The 20,800-nt window shown below is 35.0% G+C and overlaps 1 protein-coding gene across 2 annotated transcripts in view; it reads left to right on the forward strand.

Annotated features, from left to right (window-relative positions):
* The first annotated feature begins 4,604 nt into the window (after positions 1 to 4,604).
* eif3eb (eukaryotic translation initiation factor 3, subunit E, b) overlaps positions 4,605 to 20,800 on the forward strand; it is a 30,636-nt gene continuing 14,440 nt past the window's right edge. Inside the window, exons 1-10 of one of the 2 annotated variants that reach the window (XM_077195409.1) lie at positions 4,605 to 4,703; positions 5,285 to 5,402; positions 6,651 to 6,768; positions 6,889 to 6,931; positions 7,069 to 7,173; positions 7,843 to 7,968; positions 8,380 to 8,504; positions 9,404 to 9,530; positions 12,618 to 12,719; positions 17,506 to 17,615. In XM_077195409.1, coding sequence (XP_077051524.1) covers positions 4,614 to 4,703; positions 5,285 to 5,402; positions 6,651 to 6,768; positions 6,889 to 6,931; positions 7,069 to 7,173; positions 7,843 to 7,968; positions 8,380 to 8,504; positions 9,404 to 9,530; positions 12,618 to 12,719; positions 17,506 to 17,615 — 1,064 coding nt within the window. In that variant the 5' untranslated portion in view covers positions 4,605 to 4,613. The remainder of the gene's footprint in view (positions 4,704 to 5,284; positions 5,403 to 6,650; positions 6,769 to 6,888; positions 6,932 to 7,068; positions 7,174 to 7,842; positions 7,969 to 8,379; positions 8,505 to 9,403; positions 9,531 to 12,617; positions 12,720 to 17,505; positions 17,616 to 20,800) is intronic. The other variant, XM_077195410.1, reaches the window with a different exon arrangement.

A 20,800-nucleotide genomic window follows, 5' to 3' on the forward strand; every position in this document is an offset into this window, starting at 1 on the left:
TTTTAGTTACAGAGATCTCTTTTCTCGAGAGCAAGACTACAATTCAGCATCCTGTGATGTATAAAATCACTTTTTATAGAAATATGCTCGATCAAACACATCACCCAGTGTCATTTGATTTAGATTGAAAGACTGCACTGCTACAGAGTCAGCGCTTTTGAAAGACCCTTATATCTCTTCTGTTTTGGCTGATGACTCACATGACCCGCTAGGCTTTTGAGATCTGCAAGCAAGGCAGACGAACCATTTTCCCCAAAGAGTCAGTTCACTATAGCAACCAAATGCATGGATGGATTATTTATTTTCCCTTAAGGATGATCTTCTGTCAGTGATACCCATCAAGCACACAGAAAGTGCCAGAGGACAAAATATTATGCTCCAAGCAAGCAGCACCCCCCACCATCGTTTGGTTTCCATGGAGCACCTTCAACCTGCTCTTGAAGCGGTCCAGAATAAATGAAACCATCCGTCAAACTTCTGCTTTTATGAGGCGTAGTGGAAAACGCAGTGATAAAATCACCAGTGTAAAAATACCCACAATGGAGTTGAAACATAAGTGAGATTAATGATGTGGAACAGCACTGACACTGTCTAGTATGGCTCAGTTACAGGTTAGCTAAAGCTGACCTCTTTTGTAATGCAGATTACACTGTCTCCTCTCCATTCTCTCTCGTGCTCCCTCTGCTAAATGAACCCTTTATAGCCGTATAATTTGCGAATACTGAATTACCAGCCCCCTCATCCTGCTGTACAATTGTAAGTGAGTCTGCTGTTTTGCTGTTATCAAAGCTATGGATGATATCTGTCACATTTATCGGAAGAACTGAGTTACTATGAGTTACCAAGAGTTACCATGGAGATTTCTTTCCTGTTCCACATCACAATGTTTTATTATATCTTGAATTCAATGTCTGCAGTGCACCATAATTCATCCATTCAAGTGTAAAACTACAAAAATAACAGCTATAATGGCTACACTATAGGCATAGAAAAGACAGATGCTGAATTATGCCTAAAACTATGTTGAGATTAATATTATTTTAATATTTGAGTACACATTTAATATTAAATTATTTATAAATGTAATCATAAATAAACATTAATTAAATACTATACTGTAATATAGCAACAAAAGATAAATGTTCACAAATGTAAGAAAATGAACACGATTTATTATTTAACTTTATAATTTCATTATTCCCTAAATATGCAATTTTAAAGTATGCAATTAAAAAAATGCATTTTTAAATAAAATTAATAAATACATATCCAAATATCGTCCTATTACTAATAGTAGCTATGTAATGATGGTCAACTGAAGGAAAGTTTGTAGAGAACCCAAGTGTGGACATCAGGAAACAATGCTTGACAAGGAAAAAGGTAAACATGACGGTTTAAATACACAAGGACTAATGACAAGACAAGGGACACCTGTGAACAATGAAACAATGACAACATGACAACACAGAACACATGGTTGGATCACATGACTAGAACAGGGGACACATGACTGACATGAGACAGGAACATGAAACAAAACCAAATCGTGCATAGTACTAATAAATAAATCATCTTACTAATAGTATACTGAAACAATGTAGAAACTATTTTCATTTTGCTAATTGCTAATAAATTTCACAAATAATTACAAAGAATCATTAACACATTGAATTAAACATGAAATATTGAGGTGGAAAGACTTATTTTAAAATATTTTTTTTCTTGAAGAAAGTACTCTTTTCTTGAAGAAAGTAAAATCTTTGTTTTAACTTCAAAAAAATGTTTTAGTGTAATAATAATAATAATAATTATTATTAGTAGTATAGTTGTCTCAGTAGTAGTATGTACCAAAAAAAAACTGACTGTCAAAACATATCCTCTTTCATTAAATCCAATTAATATGAATAAAAACAAAAACTAAGTAGCCCCATGAAGATTTATCAAATGTAATTTTGATATATTGTACACACACAGCATGTACTGCATTTACATTTGTATCTCTGCATGATAGTCCTGAAGACTACAGTATATCATCACTCAGCATGGGTTGAAATATTCATTTTGATGACTAATAGGCTGTAATCTAATATATGACATGTCTATTCTGAAACCCTGGGGAACTAATTAAAATGTTCACATAATACGTTTTAATTTGTCTCATTTATTAGCCTTTAATCTGCAAAACAATACCATTTTCCGGGCAAGATCCGCCAATACAGAAACTGTCCAATACTGTCACTGGGCTAATGATATTTTATAGGATATAAACCACAGATTATAACTGTCTATAATTGATATGCTCGTATCTTGAGTATGTTTCATTAGCCCACTTTAAAGTTGGTAGATCACCTCCTATTTGAAATTAATTTTAATGTGCCACACTAGACTTGAGTGTTAATGTGTTTACTAGACCTTTTGTTTCTTCAGACACATTGACTTTGAAATCATCTCTTTAAGTTTTGCCAAATTTTAATTTAATGCTAGAGAAAACATCAAAAGATTTACAGTGGCATTTAACAGAGTGAGCAGCATGACAAATTTAGCAATTAACTGAGAATGATGATGTGTCTATCATAAGAGTCTTCTTGAGAGTCAGATTACTCAATCTGTTTTGTCCTTTATTCATTTAGGTATCCTTTTACATAGAGATAATGCATAACCTTTGCAAAATTACCATGGAAACCATACTTTCTGACAAAAGTCCATAATTCCCTCCTGCGATGTATTTCATTACTGTATAAATTATTAAACTCACTCACAATCTTCAGATGGAAATGATATTACTTAATAGAGGTTGCAAAGTTTGCCATAGTGCATACCCTATCTACAATCACACAGAAAGTGTTGGAGGGCAAAATCTTTTGCCCACACTGCAAGTATAGCACCACCACATTCCTTTGGGAAAGGAAAAAACAGGTCACCTAATTTTGCTTACAGTATCTTTTTTAAGGGAAGTTGTTATTTGAGCTTTTTTCCCCCCAGAGTTACGTGCATGATCTCACATTACTAACAATTCTCAACTTTATATCTTAATTTGCATCCTGCTAAACGTGCTATTGTGTAAATAATCAGGTTATAATGAATAAAATGTATGTGCCAGAGCTTGATAATTACTTTCAATTTTGTATACCGTTTTGTAAAACACTTTTTATTAATAAGCAAACAAATATTTCTGCATAAAATGAACAACACACTGGTTGCTTACAGTTGTATTACTAACTACTATCATGAAAACATCAGAAATTAAAATGACACAAATATTGTTTAAAGTGGATCCCATCCTCCTGAGACCTAAAAAGATTTGTAAATTTCTTCTTCTTCTTTTTTTAAATCAATACATTGTTTTTACACAGCCTATAAGAAACAAATGGCGAAGTAAATTATGAATATATATATATATATATATATATATATATATATATATATATATATATATATATATATATGAAGAGTTCAGATGCAAAAGCCTCTAAGTGCCAACTGAAATTTTCTTCTACAATGATCATTTTTATCAAGCTCGTATATTTAAGTTCAGTAATTTCACTTAAATGACAATTAATAGATAGTTTTCATTGACATTTAATTGAAAATAATTAACTTAAATATACGAGCTTGATAAAAATGATCATTCTAGAAGAAATTTTCAGATGGCACTTAGAGGCTTTTGCATCTGAATTCTTCATATATATATAGGCTATATATATATATATATATATATATATATATATATATATATATATATATATATATATATATATATATATATATATATATATATGTCCTAGAGGACTCTGAAAATGAAAACAAGATTTAATCAAAACAATGTTTTCAGGACTTCGACAGCTCCAGGAAACTTCTACCTTAAACTATTCTCAAACATTTGTAGAACGATTCTCAACTAAATGGTATGACATTAGAGAATGATTTGATAAAGTCTGTTATTTTACTTTACAGCAATATGTGTGTGTAAACTTGGACAAAAACGAGTTTTTCCATATTTGTCTCTAATTTGAATATTAATGTGTTCTCTGGCCAACATGTAAAAAAAGAAGTAGCTATTCTAAAATACAGTCATAACTTGGCAACATTTTCTCATATTTCATAGAAATATTAATATGTAGGCTATTTCTTCCCTATAGCCTACACTTATTCACCTAAAATGCCTGATGCATGTCTCAGAACAGAAAGAAAGTCATATTCCGATATGAAACCCCACTAAAGTTGTCTTGAGATGTTAAATTATGACAAATAAATATGAAAATGAGTGATTTAAATGATGATTACAAAATATTATCACATTCCCATAAGTGCTGAATTAAGTAATTCAGTCAATGCCAGTCGTATTTAAAGACCAAGAGAGGGAGTTGTCATGGTGTAACCTCCAAACATTTGATATCTGAACAGCAGAGTGCTTAAATAATTGTCCTCTACATAGGAAATAACTCGATTGCTGGCTCTCATGAGGATATGAACAGTTTTATACTAACAATAAAAAACAATCTACTAAAGGGAATGACTGAGAGTGCTTGTGGAGTGTTGCAGGCATAGGCAGGTCACTGTTGTCTCCTCAGTCTTTGAATAAAGTTATTTAGAAGATCATTTCCGTTTACAAAATGGCGGAGTACGATCTGACCACCAAGATTGCGCATTTTTTAGACCGACATTTGGTCTTTCCGCTGCTGGAATTTCTTTCTGTCAAGGAGGTAATATATAAACCACAGTAGTTTAAAGTAAATACTTAAAACTACTGTAAAAATAAAAGCTCCTATCTCTTTTTATTTCTACTAGCCTATACGATAGTGTTATGTGTTCTAATAACATTTAGTCATTTTACATTTAGTCATTTAGCATGTTAAATTGCATGTTAAATGCAATTAAATGTTAAATGTTAGTCATTTTACATTTAGTCATTTACCATGTTTAAATTGCATGTTGAATGCAATTAAATGTTAGTCATTTTACATTTAGAAATTTAGCATGTTAAAATAACACCATGGTATTCTTCAAAGTAACACGTATATCATAAATACGTAAATACTGTCATCATTAATTGTTGTGGTATGTTAAAATACTATTACTGTGTGACACCATAACTTGGCACAACGAAAGTACTATTTGTTTTGAGATAAATTATAATATACATGTATGTCATTCAGTGCTTTGACTTTGATGCATGTCTGTTCAAATCATGTTATTATGATGCATATTAACTCTTCAATTTAAAGTCAGTCATATATTCAGAAAGCCTGATGTAGTGCTGTTAAATCTGATGTTTATTGACAAGATCTACAATGAGAAAGAACTTCTCCAAGGAAAGCTGGATCTTCTCAGTGAAACGAACATGGTGGACTTCGCCATGGATGTATATAAGAACCTTTATCCTGACAAAGACATTCCACATTGTAAGTGTTTCCCCTCTCACCTAAAACAGACTTAAATAAGAACATAGCCTATCTGTATATCTGGAATTGAATCAAATTGCAAGCTTGTGAATTGAAATCAAATTGTGAAATTAATGTCAATCCCCAGGCCAGCCAGATGTTTTGACTCAAGTCCTAAATGTTGATGAACCGGTTAAGTTCAAATGTAATATGTAAAATGTAAGGGTGCATATATTTAGCAAAATGCTCCTTTTCAGAGTAAATTTTTCTAGCTTACTGATGTGTTTATGGTCATTGAATGGCTTTCCTGAGGTAAATGTAAGGTTACCAGACATATTGTTTACAACCACTTTTATTGAAGTCTTTCCGCACTTGAAACACTGACTGAGCAATTACATGTAATTAAGATTTTTACATCAAATAGAGTGTGATCAAAAATACAGAAAAATATATTAATATTGTAATATATTATTACTATTTAAATTAATGGTTTTATATTTTAATACATCAAAATAAAGTTTATTTGTGTGTCACATGATCCTTCTGAAATCATTCTAATGTGCTGGTTTATTGTCAATGTTGGATTGCAGTTGTGCTGCTTAAATTATGATACTTTTTTCAAATACTTTTATGAAGAAAACTTTTATAAAAGAACAGCATTTATTCAAATTAGAAATCGTTTTTAACAATATAAGCTACACTACTGTTTAACAGTATGGGCCCAGTCATTTTTTTAGAAAGAAATTCATACTTTTATTTAGCAAGAATGTGTTAAATGGATAAAAAGTGATAGTAAAGATTTATATTGTTAGAAAATATTTATTTTTTTAATAAAGGCTGTTCTTTTTAACTCGTTATTCATCAATTAATCCTGAAAAAGTATCACATGTTCCCAAAAATATAAATATTCGTATTCATTAATTTTATTAATATAATTAATATTTTATTAATATAATTAGTATTAAGCAGCACAACTATCTCGAACATTTATAATAATAAACTGATCAAATCAGCGTATTAGAAAGATTTCTGAAGGACCATGTGACACTGAAGACTGGAGTAATGGCTGATGAAAATTCAGCTTTGCTTCACAGAAATAAATTATATTTTAAAGTATATTAAAATAGAAAACCATAATTTTAAATATTTCAAAATATTACAGTATTTTCAGTATTTTATTTACATTAAAAATAATAATGTTTCCAAACTTTTGATCGGTACTGTATATTTCATGTATATGATTACATGTGATAATTTCTCTCTGTGTAGCCTTAAGGGAGAAAAGAACCACAGTGGTTGCCCAGCTGAAGCAGCTCCAGTCTGAGACTGAACCCATAGTCAAGATGTTTGAAGATCCAGAGACTCAGAGACAAATGCAGTCCACCAGGTCTGCTGTCACCATATAACTGTACTGCACCTTGAAATACAATATCTGGTGTGTTTAGTGGCCATGCAAGTGGCTTAACATATGTAAAGTCACTACTAAGATGCACTTTTCTTTTCTTAGAGATGGGAGGATGCTGTTCGAATATTTAGCAGATAAACATAGTGTAAGTTTTGCAACATACCTCAAACTATAACCATTATTCACCTTTTATTTTCAGAGAAGCTAATTAACAGCTTATTGCTTCGTTGAATATTTCATTTCACTGCCATTTTGAGTTATCTCTGTATTCTGCTCCCTTAGTTTCGTCAGGAATATTTGGATACGTTATACCGTTATGCTAAATTCCAGTATGAGTGTGGCAACTACTCGGGGGCTGCGGAGTATCTCTACTTCTTCCGTGTGCTAGTAAGTATTCTTGTTCATGTAAGCAAGACTACTTGTGTTTATCCTTTGTTTTTGGTTAATTTGATTTGTGTAGTGTGAAATTGACACTGAAATGACTGCCTTTGGCAGATCTGTTAAATTGATCAAAAGTGACAGTAAATACATTTATAATGTTAAAAAAGGTTTCAATTTAATGCCCATTCTTTTTACATTTTTTTTATAGAAAGAAATGTATAACAGTTTCTACAAAAATATTGCACAGCAGCTGTTTTCAACATTAATAGTAATAAAAAATGTTTCATTGAGCACTGAATCAGCATATTAAAATTAATACAATTCTGAAGGATCATGTGCCAATGAGGACAGGTGTATTGGCTACTGATACTGATAATATCAATAATTTAGCTTTAAAATATATTAAAATAGAAAACAATTAATTTAAATTGCAATATAGATTACAAATATTTTTATATTATAATATATTTATTTGTGAAAAATTTTCTCAATGTTTTCCAGATAAAATAAAAGTCTGTTGTGGGTTCAAAACGGTGTCCTAACCAATCGAGATGCTGAAGCATCAGTATATCCTAAAATGTATAGCTGTCGGAGCTGGATCAATGAAATTTCATCGTGGAAATTGGCAGAGAATTGATACCAACAAAATCAATATGTTTTGTTGTCATGACTCAGGTTCCCTCCACGGACAGGAACGCTCTGAGCTCTCTCTGGGGAAAACTGGCATCCGAGATCCTCATGCAGAACTGGGAGGCGGCCATGGAGGACCTGACCCGCTTACGAGAGACCATCGACAACAACGTGCGTCTGTCCGACATCCTTAAATCCTCTGTCTCCCCTGTATAATAAAAGCTTTGCGACTGTATTTCATCAGCTGGAGAAATCCAATATCCTTCCCACTGGTTAATTTGCTGTGTTACCCATGTTCCTTTGAGCTCAGATATAACAGTCCTCTAGCAGACATCAGGCATTAGATCAACTATACACACAAAATTGACCAGGATGACATTTACATTGCATCAGCTTTGAGAAGTAAATGCTTGGAATTTTTATTTGCGGTGCAGTTAAAGATGGATGTGTGTGGATTTACCGCGGCCTCGCTCGCTTTGCTAGTCCGTACTAGTAATGTAACGTCAGCGATATGACAGAAGGCTGAAGCAATGTTGACATATTTTTAATGAAACCATGTTTTTCTTTCCTGCCACGGTTCAGTCGGTGAGTTCCCCTCTTCAGTCGCTGCAGCAGAGGACGTGGCTCATACACTGGTCTCTGTTTGTCTTCTTTAACCACCCCAAAGGCAGAGACAACATCATCGAGCTGTTCCTCTATCAGCCCCAGTGAGTACGGCGACACAAAATTGCCTCTTTGTTATTACAAGCACTCTCAAATTGCTCATTAAAGAATGTTGGAATGCAACACACTACATTTGGATACATTTTTTGTTATACACTACAGTTCAAAAGCTTGGGCTCTGTAATATTTTTTAAATGTTTTTGATAGAATTGGGCACCAAGGCTATTATTTGATCAAAAATACAGTTATGTCAAAAATGATGGCAAAGCTGAATTTTCAGCATCATTACTACCATCCTTCGGATGAGACTTTAAACTGAGGTCCTGACTCTCTGTGGTCATTAAAAATCCCATGGCACTTCTTGTAAAAAGAGTAGGGGGTAACCCCGGTGTCCTGGCCACATTCCCTCCAATGGCCCATTGAATTGGCTCTATCACTCTCTCTCCTCTCTCCACTATAGCTGGTGTGTTGTGAGCGCACTGGCGCCGCCGTACTGTGGCTGCCGTCGCATCATCCAAGTGGATGCTGCACACTGGTGGTGGTTGAGGAGAGATCCGGACATGATTGTAAAGCGCGTTGGGTGTACAGTAGTACATTTGAAAAGCGCTATATATATAAAGAGCTCATTAATTCATTCAGTCTTTAGTGTCACATGATCCTTCAGACATCATTCTAATATGCTGATTTGCTGCTAAAAAAACAAACATTTCTTATTATTATCATTAAAATAGTTTTAGATTAATTAAAATAGATTCTTTGATGAATAAAGATTTTAAAAGAACAGTATTTATTTGAAATATAATTTTTTTGAACATGATAAATATATAAAAATATAAACTTCCTATTTTCTTTAAAAAAAAAAAACTTTACTGACCCCAAGCTTTTAAACTGTGATGAATAAAAAAATGTTTTGCATTACTGACGGATGTTATCTGTTTCTTAGGTACTTGAACGCAATTCAGACCATGTGCCCCCACATTCTGCGCTACCTGACCACGGCCGTCATTACCAACAAGGACGTGAGGAAACGACGACAGGTCCTCAAAGACCTGGTCAAAGTCATCCAACAGGTTAGTAGGGCCCAATAAAATCCGTTTTATTTTTTTCCAATTCCGTTTTACTTTTTCCCAAATTCCATTTTATCCGTTTTAATTTTTGCAAATTCCGTTTTTTCCATTTTAATTTTGGGGAATTCAGTTTTTTTTTTACTCTTTACTGTTATTTTAATCGTAAAAAGGGCGTGCTTTAAATGTTAATGATTAAAATGTACACAAATAAAACAGGAATGACCTTAAATTTTTTGAGGTAACAAACATCACATTTACTTTTCAGGACAAATACTACATGATGCAAACACTGCACTCGAAGTACTTCAGGTAACAACAAAATATTAATGGTTAAGAGCTTTGAATTGTCCAGTAAAATAAATTATATTAGTTTATATAAGTTTAAATAAAAGTTGCTTCGCTTTTGTCCAGTCCGGAGCGCCTCGGTGTGCACGGAGGGAAGTGTGTGTGTGTGTGTGTGTGTGTGTGTGTGTGTGTGTGTGTGTGTGTGTGTGTGTGTGTGTGTGTGTGTGTGTGTGTGGGTGTGTGGCCTGGTAAACCCTACCTTATGGGGACAAAATGTCCCCATAAGGATGGCAATATCTGAAATCCTTGTTCGTGTGGGGAAATGTTTTGGTCCCCATGAGGAAAATAGCTTACAAATCATACTAAGTGATGTTTTTTGAAAATGTAAAAATGCAGAAAGTTTTCTGTGATGGGTAGGGTTAGTGTAAGGGAATATAATATACAGTTTGTACAGTAAAAAAATCATTATGTCTATGGAAATTCCCCATAAAACATGGAAACACTACGTGTGTGTGTGTGTGTGTGTGTGTGTGTGTGAGAGAGAGAAAGAGACGCGTGAGTGACAGAGACGGAGGGAAAGCAGGGAATGGAAATGCAACTGAAAGAATACGCTGCGTGTTATAAATGGCGTTAAAAAAAAAGAATAACGAAACACAAAATGTGGCGGCCGGTGTTGATTCTGTGGCGCACCTCGACAAATTAGTCTATGTGTGGGAAACACTGCATAAAAGTTACGCGGGAACTAATCGGCTCGGTACTGAGGGCTTAGCGTCAGGTTTCTTAACTTTTTCGCCGACGAGAGCAGAGCCGTGGAGAGCCGCTTCGCCATGCTTTTCAAGGGGGAGAAGCAGCTGAAATGACGGGAGGGGTTGTGTTGCCCAGATTTGCTTCCCCTGGTCTGCATTTTCCCCAGACATATGTTCTTCTCCCACACAAAAACATAATTTCATTCCAAATATGCAAAATTCCGCGAAATTCCGCGTTAACACTAGATTCCGCGTTAATTTGCCAATTCCGCGATTCCGTCCGCGATTCTGTGATCGTGGAAATTATTGGGCCCTAGGTTAGCATGATCGCTGCAGATTTAACTAGGCATGGATTTTCTGAAAGGCTAGTGGGTATATACTGTAGTTATGCCGTGGAAATTTTGCGTGAAATTCCTATGGACTGCAATGGGCGTGAGATATGTCACCAGTGTTTCCCACTGGATTTTGTTAGACTATGGTGTTTCTTTAGAGGGAATCGGGGATATAACCCCATATGTTTTTGAACATTTAAGTTAAATTCTTCTTTGAGAGTTCAGTGTGCAAATTGAACAAAGAAAAAAGTCGGTGAATTGACTTGTACTTTAAATGGGAACTCAACCCTCTTGTTAGTTTTGATAAATATAGTGTCTCAGTCTACATTAAAGTGAAGTGAAGTGACGTGAAGGCCAAGTATGGTAACCCATACTCCGGGTTTGTTCTCTGCATTTAACCTATCCAAGTTAGTGCACACACATTAGGAGTAGTGAGTACTGAACACACACTCATTCACTGTGGCGCCCGGGGAGCGATTGGGGGTTAGGTTCATTTCTCAATGGCACCTCGGTCATTTCCTGCCGGAATTGAGAACCGAACTCACGACCGGGTTACCAGTCTGGCTCTAACCAATAGGCCACAACATTCACACTGGTGTTTTAGGAAGCCAAACAATTATAATAATAATCATTCTATATTATTATTTCTACGAGAGTAATAGACATATATTGTAAAACAAATGCCCTGAAAAAATCAATGAAAATGAATATTTCATGAATATATTATTTTACCCTATGCTGCAGTAGGAAATTAAAATACTTTTGTCCTTATTTATACATTTTCAAACCCATGAGCCATTAATTTGATAGAAACTGCAGTTGAGCTATTATTTTGTCGGAAAACAGGTTTACAAACGCATCTCATTACAAATCTAGTGAAATGCTGTATCTCTTTCTACCGAAATGTTGGAAATTATGCAAATGTGAAAATAATGCGTAGCTGGTGCTTGCTACGTTCCCAAATGCATGAGCTTGCGTTTCTGGTCCTCTGCATTCATGTGCATTTGAATTCAAGCCAGTGGAACAAAAAGTAGTGTAACCGCCCCTTTACTCTGGTTTAGGGTCATGTTGTTTGTTTGCCATAAATTAACTGAATGGATAATGTAATGTTTCATGGTCCCTTTGTACAATGAAATCAGTTAGATTTGCTCAGGGTTGTGTGATAGATTTTACTGTGTTAATTGTCACATTGTGTAGACCAATGTATGATGCGTTCAGATATTAACTGCTGAATTATAAGAGTAACATATCAATACTGTTATGTTAATTATAACAGTTATTAACTACATCAATATCAACATCTTTATGGTTTTAAATATTAAAGCTAAAATAAACACTTAAGAAAAAATGAAGATAAACCAACTAGTTGACCATCCCTTGATCACACATGCTAATATTCATAAAACCACTATGTTTTTATGAAAGTGCTGATAGTTTTTTTGAGTTCAGGTTGTTTTGAATATTGTCGTCTTTGTGGTTCAGATGAATGAGCTCACAGATTCTCCTTTGTGGTTTCTATCACGACAAGCATCATCACATTCAATTATGCTCATACTAAATGTGCTTCCTTTTAAGTATTGATTCAGAGTATGTAAATTAGCGTCTCTTTTTAAATGTAGTCGTCATAGTGCTTCTTGGAGCGACGCCACATTTATACCCACGACTTCGCCTTCGCTGTCAAATTAGCACGAGATTAATGTTTCGCTCTGCTTTCACTCTCTCAACAGGAGTCATATACATACAAGGATCCCATCACAGAGTTTGTGGAGTGCCTCTATGTTAACTTTGATTTCGACAGCGCCCAGAAAAAACTGAGGGAGTGCGAGTCGGTAAGATCACCACCCGCTGTGTGTTACCAGGCCTGTCATCTCTATGATTCCAACTAACACTGTTTCCCTCAGTTTGAGTCGTTTGGAGGCATACATTGAGAAGAACGCTCATCCTTTCACTTGAAGCCATATGTCTATTCATCCACTGCAAATCCCTGTCTACTGTAATTTAATGCTGTTTCCCACTGGGCTTTTCAAAGCCTTTCTGCTGTCAGTTCTCAGACCTACAGTTATGAGTTATGACTCTCTTAGACGTGGCCAGAGGGAGCGTTCAGCATTCAGACCAGGGGCGATTCCAGGATTTTATAAATGGGGGGGGCACAGGGGGACCAAGATCCAGTCAGGGGGGGCCATGGGAAATCAGAAAATTCAAATGGAAATAAATACTTGTTTAGAAAATATTAAGGACGATTTAAAAAAAATCTTTGCAATGCTCAGTGACCTAATATAGATGGTATTAAATCTGGCACTGAACAAGAGCCTGAAAATCATTTTGTATTTTACATGGATTGGACCACACAGTTTTGTTCTAATAAATAAAAAACATCACCTAGGCATTAATTAGTCATTTAACATGCTTTATTCTCAACACAAACATTGAATGTGTGTGTGTGTGTGTCGGCGTACGTTCTCTGCATGAAATCTGTCTCTGACATGGTTTCTTCTTAAAGAAACCTTAGATGTCCTGTTGCGGTGTAAAAAGAAACAAATACCCATTCAGTATAAATTGCATAGAGTTGCATGTAAAGTTCTCACATTTTAATGTTTACCACGGCTCTGCTTTTTTAGGAAAAATATTATAGTGCCTTTAGTCTTTAAAACAAAAGATAAAGTAATATGTGGGTCATTCCTGAAATGCTTAGACATTTTGGCTTCATAAGTGTTGGGAAAAAAATGACATGATTTTCATGTTTTTAGCATTCTATCAAAATAGTGACATGTTTAACTATAAGGAACACATATTGGTCAAGCTCAGGGACTCTATAATAATAATTATTGGTAGATTGTTCAGACACTGTCCATAAAAATATTCCACCCTGTTAGGGACATATACGTATATCACAACATGTTAATAATGTAAATGTTAAACAATAATGAGCTTTTCTTGGATAGTATATGCCATCTTAGATTATTTTTTTCTTCTTGAATAAGCAAAACAATTTTGGATGAATAGAATATGTTTCACTTTCCACCCTGTTAGGTTTATAGATCTAACAGGGTGGAAAATTCTGGATTAAGTTAGCCATAGCTCTTTGAGTGATCAACATTTAGCTAGCTAACCTTCTACAGATGAACAGAACTTTTATAACTATGTCAGATTTGTTTTTACATTTTTTTGATAGGACAAACATTCTCCATAACATAGCCTAACAGGGTGGAACTTTAAGGGTGGGACAAGCAGGATAACATTTCAAAAACTAAAAACAAAGTTAGGAGTGAGAGTTGAAGCTTACCTCAGTTTGTACAGTTGAATTCCAGCAGGTAAAATAATGAAGTCACTTTTTTAAAATGGTCTCAATGAAATTCCAGTCGGATTTGGAAGGCAAAAAAGTACATACAGGGTGGAAGATGACTTCAGGGACGCAGTAATTGAAGAAAATTTTAAGAAAAAGACCTATATTTCCACATGATTTATATGTATGATTAGAGGCAATTTAGCCTAGTCTGTAACATAATTAAAAAATATTTTGAGGTTTTTGTCATTTCATGGTTTATATTTCTTGCAGAAGTTGATTACTGTGCACTGAGGACATGATATAATTGAATGCATACATCAATTAAAATTGTGTAAAATACAAAAGTGTACAAAATACATAGACATCAGTCTATTATTATCTCTGTTTAAATGGTAAAGAATACTTAAATCTACAATTTAAGCCATTTATCATTTTAGAGAAAATATGAGTAAATAAATCATTAGGACAGGAAAGTCACCGCATACCAGGGATGACCCATGTATCTATTTTATATTTATGTAGACGCGCTGCCGCGGAATAACACTGACAAGTCATCTGCCGAAGTTACGTTAGCTAATCTAACGTTACTGGCTTGATCAGTCACACATGAAAGTAATCAGACTAACATATGGTGCGATATTTCAAAATATATAATGTAATTGAGTGTGTATATACCATAAACAGTGTCGTGTCGAGCAGTGGCGTATCCAGGACATTTTTTGGGGGGTGGCCAAGATGGGACACAAAGCTAGTGTGGGGTGGCCATGGCATAGCAAAGTTAATGCGTATATGTACGCAGCCGACCATGGTTCGAATCCCGGTCCTTTGCTTCATGTCACATCCTCTCTCTCTCCCATGATTTCCTGTCTCATAACTGGTCAAATAAAGGTGACTATCCTGTTTAAAAACAGTCCTAACCACCTATCACAGTCCCCAAGTATCTCTGGTTATTTTAACATGTCTATTTTTAATCAGTAATTATGGTCATTATAGGGTAAACATTTTCTAAGAGCTATTTTCTTGTAGTGGATTAACTTGTCTCTTCATAAGTTAGAGTAGCAAAATAAACTGCTCTTAACTCATCCTATATAGAATAACATGCATCAGTCATCAACTGTGTCACCTGTATTGTTACCTGAGTTTGCTTTACTAATTGAGGCACCATCTTGTGGTTACATAAAAACACAGAAATCCAACAGGACAAACCAAAATGCTTAAAGATAGGACCTTACCTGTAAAAGCAAAATAAAAACTAAGCTTTTAAGAAAAAACAAATATTTGTTGTTCTTTACATGCTTAGTATATGTTATTATTTAGCTTAGATATAATTTGTTAGAGATACTGGAATTTGAATTTCTTAATTTGTTCTTTGCCAGGTGTGTTTTTATTTAACCACAAGAGGGGACTTAAACTAGTAAAGCAAACACGGGTAACAGGTAACACAGAGGATGGCCTGATGACTGAATAATATCATTAGGATGCCTTGTGATGTATGAAAATGTGCAAACAGTGCTTTTCAACTAAGACAGTATTCATATCCAAGGCCCCGATGAAGGTATAAATTTAAACATTGGCTTTGATTCAGCATACATTAATAAGTTAATTTAAGTGAAGATGAGCTAACTGATACAAACAAAAACAGCCCTTAAATAACAGAGCAAATAAATAAATCACAGCTTGTTCTTGTGTTATAACTTAAATCTAGACTTTCACACTATATTTCACACACGGGTTGGCCAAAAATATAACATTAGCTCTATTGAACACACACATCTGCAAAAAAACACCCTCAAGTCTTCAGTCCAGAAAATAGCATTCCATGGCGGTGTAATGAGTGGAAATAAGGTGTGGCCCCTTTAAGAGCTGCGCGCGCGCCCTCTTCAACTGTCTGCACTCTGCACTCTTAACTTGGTTTGCAGGCTGCTAAGCTAGCTAGTACAGTGTAGTTCGACTTTTTCAGTTTTCCTACACATTCAGAGGGAACTACGATATAACTAAACATTAAATTACCATACCTCTCAATCTACAGATTCCAGCGTTTTTATCATTGTTGCTGTTGTAACTGTGACCGACCGTCCTCCTGTTTCACGGAGCAGCAGCAGCCAGCGCGCTCATCTCATGGGTCACCTGACCTGCATGGCCAAACGTCCGCTGAGCAGAAATCAGCTCTCACAGCCTCAGTACGACCATTACGGTGTTAGTTAAAAATGTAAAACTGGCCCTAAATCAGTTGATCAGCTGTCATCATTGATTGACAGCATTTCTCTTGTTTCTTGTGTTGACGAACTTGACCAACTACCTATCAGATCTGGGGTGGCCACCAGGGTGGCCAATGAGCTTTCAGGGGTGGCCCTGGCCACCCCAGGCCACCCCCTAGAATCGCCACTGGTGTCGAGGTGTCTCTCTCTCTCTCTCCTACTGTTTGAAAAACGCGGACCTGTGATTCCGCTTTGCGAATCGCAAATTAAGCAGTGATTGACAGCGCTCTGATCCAATGGCGTTGGGCATTGTCAGGTTGACAGTAAATCTAGCCCAATGATGTTGGGGGGGCACCAGGGGGGCCAAACATATTCCAGGGGGGGCCAGTGCCACCCCGTGCCCCCCTTCTAGACACGCCCCTGATTCAGACCTGTGAAAACATAATCTCAACTGCCTTTTCAACACCGTTTCAGTTTACGCCTGTGGGATTTGTCTATTTAAAAAAAAAAAAATAAATAAATAAATAAATACATATATATATATACACTATATATATTATTATATATTAATATTATATAATTTATTTATTCATTTTATAAAATTAATAAACTATATATATTTTTAATTATTATAAAGATTATTATATATATATATATATATATATATATATAATTAATATATTAATATTATGTAATTAAACAATTATATATTATATATTTTTTTTTTATAATTAAATTAATATAATTTATTATATTTATAAATATATTATTTATATATTTTTGTGTGTGTGTATATATATATATATATATATATATATATTTAGTATAATTTGCTCAATTCAGAATTCGGAAGTAATATACATATATTAATATATATAATATGTTAGGCTATTATTTTTGGAATTCTGTTTGTGCGTGCAGAAATCACACACTTTACTGTAAAGGTTTATTGGAGAAAGTTTATTTTATTTGAAAAATATGAATTGTTTTTATGTAAAAATTAAGTGAACTTTTTTCATTTAATTTTTTTTAAAGTACATAGTTCAGTCTCCTTGCCTTTCAGTGGATCATCAACAATATTTACACAACTTCTAAAGCACATCATTTGAATGGCCTCTATTTGTTTTCAAGGTGCTGGTGAACGACTTCTTCTTGGTAGCCTGCTTGGAGGATTTCATTGAAAACGCACGGCTGTTCATCTTCGAGACGTTCTGCCGGATCCATCAGTGCATCAGCATCAGGTAACCCCCCCCACAGGATGAATCCTGATAGACTAGTGTGCGCTAATCCTCTTAGCGCTGTAAAAAGAGCGTAGCGTGCTGAGAGGATTCACTGCACTGCCAGGATCAATGGACCCCAGCCAAATCTGACAAAAGCTGAGAGACATCACAATGGTGTACATTCTGAATACTGAGCTAAAGATAGCTAGATGGAGAGTACAACTGTTACGTGTTATTTTAGTATCATTGAGATACTCTTAGAGTTATTCATAGTTTTATTCGGGTTTGTGCGTTTAACATTAAGTGAATTGAAATAAAGCAACAAATGTTTGTTGGTTTTAGTTTTCGTTTACTCTAATAACTTTTATTGGCGTTACATTGATGGTTGATAAAGGGACCTATTATTAACTTTTTTTCAAATTATTAATTTTGTTTTCGGGGTCTACTAGAAAAGGTTTGTATACTTGAATGTTAAAGGGGTGGTTGATTGCGGTTTCACTTTTTTCATTTTAAATAGTGTGTAATGTTGGTGTTGGTGCATGAACAGTATCTGCAAAGTTGCTGCACTGAAAGTTCAACGTAAGCAGAGATAACGTCTTGTAAAAATCAGGAAGTTTAATTCCTACAAAAACGACTCGAATGGGACTACAACGAGATACTTCCCGGGTTTTATACGTAACTAACCCATACATTTACATCAACCCTCCCTCCGGAATATGCAAAAAGGGGGCATGGCCATATTTCTGCTGCTTTGTCGAAGAGGAAGAGTTATAGTGGAGAGCAGTAGCCATGCCGTCGAAAGTGTGTTATTTTCACCCAGCTGTCAGGTCTTCTGTGTTCGGGCTTTACAGAATCTGCACCAATTCAATGCCGGATTCAACAAGAAACTTTTAATAAAACATGAAGCAGTTCCAACTTTAAAACCATAGGCAGCAGTTGTTGGGCCACAACCTGTAAGTAAGACTTAATAATTTTAAATGTATTTGCATGTATCATTTCAGACGTAATGTTTTAGTTTTTATCAAGGCCGTAAAAACAAATATGCCAGCGCTGGCTTTAGTAGTCACTTAGTTATGCTATTTTGTGTCTTTGACAAAGGCGTACAAACATTTTGGACCTGAATTTGTAATTATATTCGATTTGATCAAGAATGTAAACCAATGCCAATGCTGTTTGTTTATAGTAGCCAGTTAGTTCGATGCTATTTTGTGTGTATAAGACAAACGTGTATAAAGTTCAAAAAAGTATATGTAATCGCAACAGCAAAATTCAGCTGCTGTTATCAGATGTTTTCCCGTTCTGTTGGCATTTTAACACAGTTGCCACATGTAACTTACACCTAAAGAAAATGATACACTGAGTAAACTAAGTTTTGTGAATAGATAAACAGTTGTTCATTATATCGATAAAACAATAACTTTAAAAAAAGGTATTTCTCTGTCATTTATTCAGTTATATTAAATGTTTAATCAGGAGAAAACCGTATCTCAAAAGCTATAAGCAGCTGTAGCATTTTCAAGTTACAGCGTATCGAAGTTCTTATATAATAATAGTAGAATAGAAAAGAATAGAATAGAATAATAATAATAAAAAAATGTACCATTCAGAAACGTTTTGTAAGAGCCATGGGGAGGTTCTGCTTGACTCTTCATTGCCTCTTTCTGGGTCTGATTCTGGCTCAGACTGATACGGCAGTAGGTTATTGACACTATTTACAGTTGACCGGAGCACATGCAGCTTTCGCCTGTAAAGGTAATGGAGGTGAAGTTTCCGGACTACGTGCACTACGCAGTTTAGCCAATTACAACACACCGGCCCAACTAACCAATCTGAGCCCATTGCCTGTTTCTGAGGGAGTGGTTTCATAGAATCAGGAAGTCAACCGGTCGTTCAAAAGACAGAGGATAAAGCGGCTTACAATAAAGGTGAAATCCATGAAAAATAAGGCTTTAAAAAATAAAAATAAACACGTAGACATTTTAATGTTGCACCTAGGGCTGGGTATTGACACAAATTTCACAATTCGATTCGATTTCGATTCACAAGCTTGCAATTCGATTCGATTTCGATTACGATTCGATTCGATTCAATATTGATTATTTTGGTTATCAGGTACAATACATGGCAAATTTTCTCAAGGAAAACAAATCTCTTAACCAATGCTGTAAACTATGGGAGTCAGTTGTATCATTAAAATTGTTTCATTAGCCTACTATAGCCTAATATTGAAGGTAAAGATTTACTGATTTGTATACAAACAATTACACTTTTATTTATTTTTCTAATAATAAAGTTGAAACACTGATTGAGCGATTCCATGTGACAATAAGGATTTCGATAAGTTATACTCTATCTTTTAACCCACTTTCAGATGCTCATTCATGTTTATTTCACGCTGTTACTGGTAATATTAAGGCGGAAGAGAAGATCATGTGTGCTCGGCGCTGCTGCTTCTCTTGAGCTGAGCTGCGCGCGTCAGAGCGATCTCACGCCACAGCGCCAAAACGGTGTTTATGTTTTTGAATTTCGTAAGAAAATGGACGTAATTTGAAATCTGAGACTTTGTTTCATATCAATAGTAACAAAGCACAAAGATTATTGCGTTTATTGGATGGGATGCGCGCTACAATGTTCCATTCATTCATCAACTGAAAACAGGATGACTAATCGATTCTTGGGATTTAAGAATCGATATCGGTTCGCAAAAATGAGAATCGATTAAAATCGAGAAATCGATATTTTTTACCCAGCCCTAATTGCACCCCATAAACACAATCAAGCAAAGAAAAAAAGCAGTAAACCACCCCTTTAAGAAAAAACCCATTATTTTAAATGTTTTTATTGCATATTGCATATGTTATTATTGCAGCACCTCTCTTTCCAGTCTGTCAGTAACGCTCTGGACTGCGTTTCTCAAAAGCATTGTGAGTTAAGTTGATCTACTTGGTAGGGCTGGGCAATAAAATGATAACGATAATTATCCCTATATAATTATTTCTTGATAAAACGATATCAAGAGTTCGATAAATATTCGATAATGTTTATGCGAGTTAACAAAACTCATTTGAACCGCGCGCCATACGGGCCATTTATCCTCTTGGCTCAAAGTCCAAACTGCAGCGCAGCGCGAGCTCACTAGAGCAGACGCGTTTACTCTGATCGGTCTCGGTCACGAGATCCAGTGAGAAGTGCTTGAAATCCGCGAA

The sequence above is a fragment of the Siphateles boraxobius genome, unplaced genomic scaffold (genome assembly GCF_051911475.1).
Source record: "Siphateles boraxobius isolate OS27281-9 unplaced genomic scaffold, OSU_SipBor_1 33, whole genome shotgun sequence".
Taxonomy (NCBI): domain Eukaryota; kingdom Metazoa; phylum Chordata; class Actinopteri; order Cypriniformes; family Leuciscidae; genus Siphateles; species Siphateles boraxobius.